Genomic DNA, 14,609 nt, shown 5'->3' with positions numbered 1-14,609 from the left:
GTAAAATTTAAAAAGGATATGGATATAATTTACGAGAAGTATAATAGTGTGAAAGTTAGAAATATTAGTGAACAACAAAATAAAGTTGGTTTTGATAATAATAACTTAAGTTGAAATTATTAGAAGTAAAAGAAAATTGATAAACGTTTAAACAGTTAAATTCAAATTAAAACCAAATCTATAAATTTCATTATGCATTTATTACAGTGGAACATTAGATCGTTTAATTCTAACAAAGAAAGTTTGGAAATCTTTTTATATCAAAATAAAACTGATGTTATATTTTTATCAGAATCTTGGTTCAAATAGAACCGACGGTACTATTTAAAAAATTACAATATAATCAGAACTGACAGATATGACGGGAAAGGTGGAGCGGCTATAATTATTAACGAAAGAATTAACTATCAGATTGTAAATATAGATATTGGAGAAATAGATATAAACAAAGTCCAATTATGTGCAATATCAATAATATTAGGAGATAAAAAAATATATTTGGTATTAATATATATATCGCCAGGTACACACGTTACGAAACAACAATGGAATTATTTATTTGAGAATATTCCTAGACCGTTCATTATAGCTGGAGATGTAAATGCGCATCACCATTCCTGGGGATGTAACTATAATGATAATTACGGAATGAATTTAATGGAATCAATTGAAGAGTGTAATTTATTTGTATTAAATAATGGTTCCCCAACACTTGTGTTTAAAAACACTAAAACTGTAGTTGATGTTACAGTGTGCTCTTCTGAAATATTTCATTTAATAACATGGAAAGTAATAGAGGAAAACTTAGGCTCTGATCATTATCCTATTTATTTTTATTTGGATATAGTGAGAAGTAACATGATATTGATTCCCAATAGAAAATGGAATTGTGGTAAAGCTGATTGGCAAAAATATAAAATAATGATTGAACATGAAATCTTATCATTGGGCAATCATTTAGATAGTAACATTTATGAAAAATTCACAAATATTATAAATCAAACTGCGGAAAAATGTATACCAATAAATAAAATGTTAACAACATCTCAAGTGAGGAAAGCAGTGTGGTGGGATGAAGAATGTTTTAAACTGGTAGAAGAACGGAGAAAAGCAGAAAATAACTTTAGAAGAAATTCGAGTTTAGAAAATTTTCTTCAGTGTAATAAAATTAAAGCTAAAGTTCGGAAAGAACTAAAAATAAAGAAAAGAAAAAGTTGGTGTAAATTTGTCAACAATCTAAATCCTAATACCCCATCTAAAATTATTTTCAAAATGGTTAAATCAATGAACAATTATATTTCACAGAATGAGAAGAATTCAGAATTGATTATTGATAAAGTAGTGGAAGAAGTAGTTGATAATATTGCGCCCTTTGGAGTGGGTGATGATATTTGTAAATATCTTAAAGGAAATAGAGTAACAGGTTCGGTAGAAAAGTCATTAATTAGACCATTTTCATTATGGGAATTAGAAAAATCTTGGAGCAAAATCAAAGATACTGCTCCAGGATTAGACAACATTCATTATTCTATGTTAAAAAACCTTCCACAGTCCGGAAAAGAAATTCTACTCAAAATTATTAATAAGTATTGGCTGTCACCGAATGAAATTCCTGATTGGAATAAATTTAGAGTTATTTTAATTAAAAAGAAGAGCAATAATTCTGAGGATAGCAATGCATATAGACCAATTACTTTGGCGTCATGTATTGCTAAAATAAAAGATAGGATGATAAAAAGAAGTGTCGAGTGATGGATTGAAAACAATCAGTTACTGCCCAAAAGCTAATTTGGCTTTAGAAAAGGATTAAGCACACAAGATAGTCTAAGTATATTTTCCACAGACATACATCTAGCCTTTTCAAGAAACACTTATGTCGTTGCACTGTTTTGCGATATAAAGGGTGCATACGATAATGTGGTGCCGGGAAAATTAGCAGAAAGTCTTGTACATGCTGGCTTACCAGAAAAATTGATCAAAGCTATGGTATATACTACCTTTAATAGAGAAATAGAAGTTAAAATAAATGAAAATGCAAGGATTGGAAGAGTTCTTCGACAGGGTCTACCTCAAGGAGCTATCCTTAGTCCTTCATTATATGCTCTATATGTACGGGATATAGAAGGTATATGGTTGGAAGGTACGAAAATTCTACAATATGCAGATGATTTATTGATCTATATTGAAAAAGATAATTTGAAAGAGGCCATCGATATGATGTCTATGAATATGGAATTGCTGCATATTTGGTTGAATGAGAAAGGTCTGGAACTATCAGATGATAAAAGCTCCATAGGAATATTTACGAGGCATTCCAACAAAAAGTTATCAGCTTGTATTTCAAGTCCATATAATACAATTAAAATTCATTGCAACAATAAATTCCTAGGTATATATTTTGATCAAAAAATGACTTTTAAATATCATATGAATTATATTAAAAAAAGAATTGAAAAAAAGACCAGTTTAATGAGATTGATAAACAGTACTTGGTGGGGTTCACACCCTATCACATCCATTAATTTATATAAAACCATAATTAGATTAATACTGGAATATGGTAGCACAATTTTTGGACATTCAAATATGGTAAATGAGCTTGAAAAAATTCAATACAAATGTTTAAGATTTTGCGCAGGTATGATGAGATCGACACCAACAAATGTACTGTTATTAAAAACTGGTGTTATGCCACTAAAAGTCAGATATGAATGGTTGAGTGACAAATATATGTTGAAAAAAATTAATTTTAATTCATCTGAAATTTATGACAGAATTAATGATTTAAATAATGAATGCAAACGTAATATTTATTGGCTGATTAAAAAAATACCTATTATTATTCAGAGTTTTAGAGAAGTAATTAGATATCAAGAAAGTATGTATTCATTCAGCATTCATCCTTATTATAATAAAATATATTTTGACAGTTGTATATTTGATAATATTATAAATATCGATTTATTAAAATCTGTTAATAATAATCCAGATGCAGAAGTTATATTAACGGATGGATCGAAGGATATGGACAATGTAGGTTTTGCTATATATAAAGAAACCGATCAAACAAGTGAATGTTACAAGTTACCAGGGTGTGTTTCTGTCTATACAGCGGAGTTATTTGCAATTAAGGAGGCCATAAGAAAAGCTAAATAACAGAATTATAATAAAACAATTATAGTTACGGACAGCATGAGCTGTATCAATAAATTACAAGTGTTTTTTAGAGATCTAAATTTAGAAGAAAAAATTTATTTTGATATCTTGCAAGATTTGGAGAAAATTAAAGAAAATGGTAAGGATATAAAAATAGCATGGGTAAAAGGTCACTCCGGAATTACAGGAAACGAAAAAGCTGATGAATTAGCCAAATACGCTTGCTTAAAGGGAATGGAATATAACCAAGTATTAAATAAAGATATAATAAAAATTATGAAAAATAAAGCAGTTAATAAATGGAAAACGGATTGGCAAATAACATCAAGATATAAAGGAAAATATTATAAAGGGGTTAACGACTTTGTTAAAAAGGTACCTTGGTTTTATCAATTCAAAAATGAAGATAGATACTTTATAAGTACGATGAACAGAATAAGGTGTAACCATGGACATTTCCCAGAACACCTGTTCAAAATAAAGATGAGAGAGTCAGCTATTTGTGACTGTGGGAAGGATGTGGGATCTTTGGAACATATAATTTTAACTTGCAGCAGATATCAAGAAAATAGGGATTATTTATTATATGAATTATATAGAATTAAAAATTTAGTTAAACCATTTAATTTATTTAGTTTACTGTCAAATATTGATTATTATAAAATTATATATAATTTTTTAGTTAAATGTAAAATTAGAATATAAATGTAGGAAAGTTTGTATATGACTAGTTTGTAAATAAGAGGCCAAACAAAAAAAAAAAAAAAAATATTACAATCACTTTATTATAAAAGTCCGTATGAACAATGTGTTTACATTAGTTTTAATACACTGAAATGTACCCTTGCGGGTACATTCGATTGTTTTGATTTATAACACTTGGGTATTATGATTCAACTGATAACAATACCTTTTACAATAACACACGAATTATACCTGAACCTGATAAGGTACGAAGTGCACTGCACGGTAGCTCGAAGCGAACTGAGGTTAAAATTTTGAGAACATGTATTCGTAACTGGTCATCAGTATGACGCGCTGTGTAAGTGTGTGTGATAGTGTTGTGAAAACCGTGGTGTTAGGTATTCGATATGAATTGGGAAACAATATTTAGAACATATTAGTAATTTTCGCAGATGAAGCTGGTTTTGCCTACTCATTCAATTCGTTTAACAAACATATTAAGTACACTTTCGAAAAAGAACAAAATAACTCTATCAGCTTCTTGGATGTCAAAATCATTAAAAGCACAGACAACCGCATTCTCACTAACTGGTACCAAAAACCTACTTGGTCAGGTAAGTATTTAAATTTTCACTCCTACCATCTCTAGCATGAAAATACGAACTATCATTAATCTAGTAGACCATGCTATTCTCCTTTCTGACAAACAATTTTGGACCTCAAACTTATATTTAATTCTCAAAACCTTCACACATAATTCCTATCCCCCACATCTTATAAAATCCGTCACAAACAATAGACTCACTATTTTAAAAAACAAAATAATTAACCCCAACCTGAGTTTAATTTCCACAAAAGATAATAATTTTGAAGATACCATTTGCCTGCATTACATCAAGAAACTTTATCCGATGTGGAACGAGTGTATATATATATATATATATATATATGTATATATATATATATATATATATATATATATATACATACATACATATATATACAAACACATATACGTAAATAAAAAGCTACAAAGTATTAATCAGGTTTAGATATGTATTCTGTAACATATTGGTATCTGTCCGTAAATTCACTGTATTTTTTGTGTGAACTATTAACATCGATTCTGCAATACTTTTTTTAAATAAATCTTGTTCATAGTATAATATGTGCGGATTATTGAAATCGAAACTATGGTTGTTAGAGATAGCGTGATCTACAAGTGTACTTTTTTGTTGTTTGTTGTCATTTTTACTTTGTTTACTTTGTAATTCATGTTGTCTTAATCTTTTTTTCTAAATTTTGACAAGTTTGCCCAATATAAGATGAATCGCAATTCCCGCAGTTTATTTTGTAAACAATATCTTTTCTTTTTATGGTAGGTATACTGTCCTTAATGTTTGTGTATTATGTGTATATATTTCATCTTGCAGTTGTAGTAAGGGTGACACGGATATGTTAATATTGTGTTTATTATAAAGTCTTTTGGATAAAAGGTGTAAATCTTTGTCTATATACGGAAAATTCACAAAACATTTATTTTCCGATATAGAGAAGTTATTTGGACAATGTGTAGTTATATTTTGTTTGTCCAATAAAAATTTAATTCTATTTTTAATTATTGGATTGATTATTTTGTAAGGTCATATATATATATATATATATATATATATATATATATATATGTGTGTGTGTGTGTGTGTGTATGTATATATATATATATATATATATATATATATATATATTGTGTGTATGTGAATGTCGTTGTATGTATGAGTGTATATATTTTTTTTTTTTTTTTTTTTTGTATTTATTTTTCATAGCAAGCTATATAAAGTACATTCAGCTACATATGTTACAGTTATATATTAATTGTCTGCGTGAGAAGGATCGCTATCCTGCGATAGCGCCTTCATAGATATTATATTATAATTTCTAGTAAATCATTGCATATTCTTTTTTTAAGACGCTTTGGTGGTAAAGGCTTGAGCAGATCTGACGCTAATACGTTTGGATGACGACTCAGACGTGCTTTATATCTGGTGCAGTATAGATTAATTTCTTCATCTATAGTTCGGATACTGAGATCTTGATGTATCAACCAGTTTGGAACATATTTTGGAGCGTTCACGATTTCTTTCAAAATTTTGTTTTGGAACCTTTGTAGAATAGTTATATTCGATTTACTGGCCGCACCCCATAGTTGTAGACCGTAGGACCATATTGGTTTAATTATTGTCTTGTAGATTAAGAGTTTATTTTCTATTGTGACTTGTGATTTCCAGCCCATTAACCAATTTAGTTGTCTACGTGTTAATTCAAGCTGCTGACGCTTCTTTAGAATATGTTCATGCCAGGTTAATCTTCTATCTAAATGTAATCCCAGATATTTAACAACATTGGATACAGGAACCAAATCACCACTCAATCTAACAGGGGGGCATGAACCTTGTCTTAAGGTAAAAGTAACGTGAACTGATTTAGAGTTATTCACTTTTATTCTCCATAGTTTCATCCACTTTTCTACTTCATCTACATGTTTTTGTAGAATTTCCGAGGCAAGCAATTGGTTGTCATGTTGAGCTAGAATTCCCGTGTCAACTGCAAAGGTAGCAATCATGGTTTCTGCATTTGTAGGTATATCAGCAGTATATATAATGTAAATCAGCGGACCAAGAACACTACCTTGGGGAACTCCGGAAGAAATATTTTTAACATTAGATGAAGCATCATTAAAACTGACAAAGAACCTTCTATCACACAGATATGATTTTAGGAGGAGATAATAGTTGTATGGTAAATTCTTCTTTAATTTGTACAATAAGCCGTTATGCCAAACTTTATCAAACGCCTGACTGATGTCAAGAAAAAGGGCTGAACAATATTTTTTTAAGTGAAAGGCTTTATAAATGGAATCCACAACTCTATGTATTTGTTCTACTATGAGTTCTACTATTTGGTGTTCTACTATGAACCCAAATTGATGTTTTGGCATAAAATTGTTATCTTCTAAAATAATTATGATTCTTTTGTGAATAACTTTTTCAAAAATTTTTGAGAGGCAAGACAGAAGACTGATGGGCCGGTAGGAAACTGCATCAGTAGGATTTTTTCCAGGCTTGAGAATTAAGATTATTTTCGCCAATTTCCACGATGAAGGAAAATACTTCAGCCGTATTATGGCATTAAATAATATAGTTAAAAATCTCTTACCTTTATCAGGAAGGTGTTTTATTAGACCAAATGTAATCGCATCATTACCAGGAGTTTTTCCCAATTTAGTGTTTCTAATCTCGTAGAGCACTTCAGAATACTTAATTTTTGGAATGGGTTCGTCTGTGAAATTACTGTCGTTCAAGTAATCTGTGATAAATTGATCGTTAGGTACATTACAAGGATGAGGAGTGAAGACCTTTTCAAGGTGATTTGCAAAGGTAATAACCTTGTCTTCTGCTGATCTAGACCAAGAACCATCATCATTTCTAATTGGAGATACCGTGGAGGTTGGTCTTCTCATATTTTTCGTGGCTTTCCAAATGGAATGGTCATGAACAGACAAATCACTTAAGTAGGACTCCATATGTTTATTGTTTAAATCAAACAAATATTGTTTAAGTTCCTTAATAGCTTTATTCAGTTTAGCTTTGTCATCCGGAAAATGAGTATTTTGCCACCTTCTACGCAGTTTTCTTTTACAGGCTATGAGTCTTTTAGCTTCGAGTGGACAGAAAAATCGTTCAACAATATCATTTGTGGGTGTAGAATAGCGAGCCGCATCAGTGATATTTTTATTGAGAATACCTATTGCATTATCAATATCATCTGTACTTTTTAGAGGTACTTTGCAGCATAAATTGTCATCAATATATTTAGAAAATAATTCCCAATTAGTTTTTTTATTTGTTAATGATGGACTTCTAGATTGCAATTTGAACTTTGAGCTAAATGTAACAATGATTGGAGTGTGATCAGAAGATAAGTCAAGACTTGATTCAGCTTTTAATTGTTCATCTAATATACCCTTGAATATACAGAAGTCTAGAAGGTCTGGAATTTTAGAAGTGTCTCCAGGCCAGTAAGTTGGTTCACCTGTTGATAAGTGTTTAAGTCTGCAGTTAACCATGGATTTATAAAGTTGCTTACCTCTTGGATTGCTTAATCTCGAACCCCATGAACAATGTTTAGCGTTATAATCTCCTCCAGCTAAAAATATTGGTCCCAAAGATGTAAAGAATTCACTAAATTTTTCATGAGAAATGTTATGTCTTGGCGGACAGTATAATGCACTTACAGTTAAAGCTCCAATCGAAGTTTCAATCACTACATTAGTTGCTTGTAAAAAATGTTCCGCATAAGACTGAGCCATGTAATGTTTAATAGTTGATTTTATAAGCACAGCACTTCCGCCGTGGGCTGTTCCATCAGGATGATTAGTTGTGTATAGGATGTAATTTGGAACCTTGAAAAAACTTATCGACGTGAAGTGGGTTTCTGAGACTAGTAGTATATCTATTTTTTGAAGATTAAGAAAATGTATAATTTCTTGAGTATGATTACTCAATCCATTTGAGTTCCAGACAGCAATTCGAATGAAATGATTCATGGCTTAAACTTAGTAACGAGGGATGTTAATAAGTTAAGCATTACACTTATTTGGTCGACTAATGATTTTACCATTTGTTTTAATTCAGATATATCATTACTTTGGATTCTGGGCTGAGAAATTAATTCTGGATTAGTAACTTGCTGTGTATTTTCTGATCTAGTTGCCTGGGCAAATGAAAGGTTTGGTTGAATCCGGTTGTTATATATTAAGTTAGAAGAAGGTAAGATCCTGGGCCTTAAAGGCGGAAATTTGCGAGATATTATTTCCTTATAGACTCTGCAACCTTTATAATTTGCTGGATGTTTTTCGCCGCAATTCGCGCATTTGACATTTTCATTAATAGGATCTTTCCATAAGCAATCATTAGAAAGGTGTTTACCAGCGCATTTAATACATCGGGGTTTATGATTGCAATAAGATTTTGTATGTCCAAATAGTTGACATTTTGAGCATTGCACTACATCTTTTGTAGGTCTTTTGGGTTCTATCTTTACTTTAGTTCTATTTAGGAATTCAATTTTATAAATATCTGAGTTATTTGAACTCTGTTCAATTTCAAGTAAGAACAGATAAAGAGGGGCTTTTGTTAGTCGATGTTTTATGTTGAATAAGTTAATAACTTTATGCCCGTAGGAGTTGATTTCTTCTGTTAAATCTTTTAAATTAGTACTGTGGTGGAGATTCCTTATAACAGTTTTAAATGTACGCTTAGATTTGTATTGGAAAGAATGAAATGAGGTTCCTCTATCCTTTAGTAGTTTTAATATTTTATTATAGATTTTTGGCTCAGATAGTTGGACACGTACCTGAAGATTGCCTACAATTTTTAATTGATAAACATCTTTAGCATGCTCATTCAAAAGGTTTGTAAGAGGGGTAATATCACCTACACCATGGACGAAAATTGGAGGTGGCTTGTGAGCTACTTGTTTAGGTGGTGGATCTATTGGGACATTATTTAATACGTCAAAATAATTATTTAATGGAGTTGGATTAAGCCAATACTGATCTGACTCGTTGTTACAAACGACTGACTTTATGGAAGATGTTATGGATGATGTTATGGATGATGTATCATCCATGTGACGCTTTCTTCTTTTTCGAAATGTTGTCCATTCAACATTCATCGATTTATTATTATTTTGAAGTTCAGTTAAATTTATAGCATCATTTGAATGATGAGTTTTCAAGTTCGAATTTGATCTAGTTGTGGGTTTACCTGCTGTACTTGGACCTGGTGCCATATCTATATTATTTATGTCACTGACAGCTTCAAAGTTAGTATTGTTTGACAATACGTCGCCTCCGATGGGGATCATTTTTATAAAAACTTTACCTGCGCTCAGAGGCGAGGTGCACTTAGTCCACACTAGCAGATAAAATTGTTATTTACTGATGTAACAATTAGAATTATTAACGATAAAAGATCTGAATAGATTTTGACATATAATTCACTTGTTTTGTATGAGTGTATATGTATGTTTTTTTATATTGGTTGTATGTATTGTGTATATGTGAGGTTTGTGCTATGGGTATGCATTTGTAAATACATATGTGTATATATATAGGTACATATATTTTTATTTGTAATAAATAAATACAATTTTTATGAACAAACCGTTCCTTTCATAGAATATTTTTCTCCTAGCGACAACTATTTTTCAACTGGGGCCAATTTCTTCTCTTCCCCACTTGATATTCCATGACTCATCTTTTTGACCTTGTTAGAGAATTCAGTTTAGAACAGTGAACGACGTGTAAAGGATAACACATAATGCTTATATAGGTTTCCATATTTTAGATTTTAAATTTATAACACAGTGATGATGAGACAAACCTAGTCTCGAAACGTTTGTGAAATTATTATTTAATAAATTAGTGCAAAAAAAGAGTGTTGTTTGTTCATATTTCTAAATTAATATATATATATATATATATATATATATATATATATACCTATATATATGTGACGTATATACGTCCCAGCTTTTTTTAAAAGCAATATTTGTCCCGGTGGTAGGTGTTTTGTGCCGGATTTTTAAAAATGTTTGAATTGCCAATATTTAATAATATTTTTTTACATATACCTCAACTAGAAAATTTGAACCGGAAAAATGCGCATATAAGTTTTTAGCTCACCAAAAAATCCTTCAGTGACACAAAAATAATAAATCCTTTTGCTTAAAACTATCTTAACATATTTCGTTCTCAAAGAAATCGTGTAAGGAAAATCTGTACTCAGTAAACTTAAAAAACGACTAAACTTAAAAAAAAGTAGTTATATATAAAAGAGGCTAACAAAAGGCAAAAACGTAGTAGAGAGAAGTCCCCGAGTGCCAGGCACCTAAGATCATTTATAAATAAATCAAAAAATATTCTACGAAATGTTTTTTAAATTATGACTTATGTTAGATAATAAAGTTAGAAATCAAACTAAATTAACCAAAACGCAACCTTTGCTAAAAAGTAGTTAATACTATCAATCAAACTTTGGTAACAAGAAATATGATTTTATAAAGTGACACCTAATACCGGACATTTCAAAATAATCACATAGGTAGCCATCTCACACTCTGGAGAATCTGCACATGTGTGTTTGACGAGCAATTAAGTGCATTACCGAACTTTTATCAATATTATCTATGAGAAATTAAACCAAAACTTGAAAAGTGATTAATCCACGCTATTTTGAGACGCGGAACGAGCAGTGGTAATTTTCCAAGAAAGCGATTCTATTGTGTATATTCGAGCCTAGCGGATAACCAGAACAAGGATCTATACCTAATAATAAGCAAGGGCAAGGGACCATTCAATCACAAGATAGAGAAAAGAAAGAAAAGAAATTAGATTTTAATAAATTAGATTTTAATTTAGTTCTAGCTATTATTCCAAATTTTGATGCAAATGAAACCAATGTACGTGCATTTATTGATGCATGTGATTTGTTACATGTAAATTGATTACCCGAGAAAGCACATATATTATTTTTAATAGTAAAAAGTAAGTTAACAAGTATTAGTAAAAGTTATCCGTAATAAAATTTTAAATTATTCAGTATTAAAAACACATTTATGTAAAGAATATTATGACCAAACTTCTGTTTCCACTTTATATTCCAAACTTATCAACATTAAGTAATTTCAAAATAAATTAGTTAAACCTTTTGGCGACAGAATTTTGGATATAGTTGATGAAATGCATAATAAAGATTGCGATTCTCAAGGGCAAGTAATAGCGGAAAGATTATAAATTGTTTATATGGAGACGGCTCTTAGAAGTTTTGTCGATGGTATCAAAATTCTATTAAAAGATTCAATTAAATCATGTAGATTCGATGACTTAAACGATGCTATCAACTTTGCAATAACTGAAGATTTAAAACTTTCATCTCACATTGACGTAAATTGTGAATTATGTAAAAAAATAGGGCACAACGCTAATAATTGTTTTTTTTTAGAACAAAATACAACCCAAATAATTTTTCTAAGACGTGTAGTTATTGTAAGAAAGTATGTCATACAATTAATGAATGCAGACATCCCAATCGTACAAGTTTTATTCCAACATCGCATAGACCAGTATCCTCGACCTCAAAAATAAAAAAAGAATCTTGTTCATATTGTCAAACGGATAGTCGGATGGAAAATGCAAAAACAGAAGACGTATAATATATAAGAACAAAATAGAGAATCAAATTAATCAAAAAAAAAAATTCGTCCGGGCCCGTTCCGGGACGAGCATTTTTGTAAGCAAAGATTCTAAATTAAATTTTAATAATACGTTTGATCCTGTAATTTTTTAATTGTTAGATATGCCAAATAATTTTAATAATTTTTTAATAGATAGCGGGAGTGATATTTCATTAATTAAACTTTATGCTATAGACAAAGATTCACTTATATATCCCGATAAAAAAATTAAATTAATTGGAATCACGGCAAATTCACTTATCACCCATGGTGTCTCTTATATTAAGCTTAAATTTTCAAGTAATATCAAATCTTCCTATAAAATATTGTGGCATTATCGGTAAAGATTTTTTGATGAAATTTAAGGCAAATATTAATTATGACCTAAAATCACTTTCTCTACAATTCAATGATCATTAGTATATCATCAAAAAAATTTAATACCTTCGCGATCGGAAATGAGAATAAAAATAAATACTAAATTAACTGAAGACGCTTTATGTCTATCAAAACAATTTGATAATGGTTTAATATTGGCCAATAGCGTTGCAAAACCAATCGATAATTAAGTAAGTGTAATGAATCCAAAATTAAAGATCAATTCCTTAGTGCGGACGAGGTACAATTTGAACCGTTGAATAATTATGAAATTATCGACTCCATAAATATAAATTAAGTATCAAAATCATTAAATCAAGACTCGAATCATAAAGGGATAATCAATATCAAATGTTTATTCAACAATGTTCAAAATAATGTTATTTCATTATTTCGACTATAAAAATCAAAGAATAAGTAAGTTTTGAAATGCATCTAAAGAAACGAATCAAAGATTCTAAATTAAACTTGACGCTAATGGGAATAAAAAATGGAGAATTTGCGTAGACTTTAGAAAACTAAACGCTATCACAAAATCAGATGCTTTTCCTTTACCAAACATTACGGACATAATAGACCAACTGAGAAATTCTAGTTTTTTCACGACATTAGACGTGGCCCAAGGCTTTCATCAAATTTTATTAAATGAGACTGACAGAGAAAAAACAGCATTTTCGACTGACTTCGGACACTTTGAGTACAAAAGATTACCCTTTGGGCTTAAAGGAGGTCCTGCAACGTTATAACGACTGACTAACATGGTACTATCAGCTACAAGGAATGAGAACTTTAGTTTACATGGGCGACATTATAATAAACGGTAAAACGCTTGACGAAGACGATAATAAACTAACGGAAGTATTCGAAAAATTGAGACAGCACAATTTAAAAATTCAACCTGAGAAATGTCATTTTTTAAAACATGAAATCGCATAATTAGGTCAAACTATTAGCTCTAACGGTGTTTTACCGATCCACAAAAAATAGCCGCAGTAAAAAAAATTTCTTCTCCTACTAACCAGAAAGAAATTTATATATTTTACTACTAGCGCAAATTTATTAAAAATTACTCGCCTTTAACATAATTCTTGAAAAAAGACGTAAAATTTGTTTGGACTGATAAGTGCGAGGAGGCTTTTAACGAATTAAAAAATAGACTAATCAATCCCCCTTCACTACAATATTCTGAGTTTGACAGAGAGTTTTCTTTAACTACCGACGCCAGCGGTTTTGTATTAGGCGCAATCTTATCGCGAAAAGTTGATGGAAAGGATTTGCCTATTGCGTACGCATCTCGGACTTTACATTCAGCTGAAAAGAACTATTCCACATTAGATAAAGAATTGCTAGCCATAGTCTGGAATTAAAATCATTTTCGACCTTATTTATGTGGCAAACCCTTCAAATTATATACAGATTACATGCCTCTAATCTATCTTTATAAATGCAAAAATCCTAATTCTCGACAGATGCGCTGGAGACTTTTCCTAGAGGAATACGAATTTGAGATAATTTATAAATCAGGAAAATCTAACACCAATGCCGATAGCTTATCTAGATCTTTCTTCGATTTACAAAAAATAGCCTTAGATACTACTAATAATGATATTTCTGACAATGCATTTCAAATGTTACTTTTATGTAGATGTCGTGTAGATCAAGAAATTAACTTTGAAATTTTTTTAAATACAATTAGTTCATCATTCATTATATTTTTTCATTATAATTAATAATAATATTCAAGAATCAAACGAAAAATTTTTAACTGACATTGCAAACAAAGAAAATGCTTTATTAATCGTAATAAAAAATCAATCATCCGATGAAAAATTAAACAATTACTTAGATTTCTTGCAGAATACGAACTTTAACGAATATCTCGATGAATATAAAAAGCATCAATATTTCACCATAAATTTTGGTCAAAAACCTGTTTTTTATTCAATTGTAAATAATATGAACTCTCAACCTTCACTCGAAGGCTTTTTTCACTGGTAATATAACTTAGAACATATTTAATTTAACAGAATATCAAATTAATTGCTATTCCTTCTCCTATTTAATTTAAAACTTTTTGTCCCATTTCCTTAGAAAAT

At 30.1% G+C, this 14,609-nt stretch overlaps 1 protein-coding gene across 1 annotated transcript; it reads left to right on the top strand.

The window, feature by feature from the left end:
• Positions 1–648: 648 nt before the first annotated feature.
• LOC113375715 lies at positions 649–3,156 on the top strand. Its single transcript, XM_026615661.1, has 4 exons — positions 649–1,705; positions 1,844–2,140; positions 2,192–2,389; positions 2,990–3,156. Exons 1-4 carry the CDS (start codon positions 649–651, stop codon positions 3,154–3,156), a joined length of 1,719 nt encoding a protein of 572 aa, XP_026471446.1.
• The last annotated feature ends 11,453 nt before the right edge of the window (positions 3,157–14,609 follow it).

Source organism: Ctenocephalides felis, unplaced genomic scaffold, assembly GCF_003426905.1.
Source record: "Ctenocephalides felis isolate EL2017-DRISC unplaced genomic scaffold, ASM342690v1 CF-g0.4_SCAFFOLD_01886, whole genome shotgun sequence".
Classification (NCBI taxonomy): Eukaryota; Metazoa; Arthropoda; class Insecta; order Siphonaptera; family Pulicidae; genus Ctenocephalides; species Ctenocephalides felis.
The sequence above is the reverse complement of the archived record's forward strand: the minus strand, read 5'-3'. Positions and strand labels throughout refer to the sequence as shown.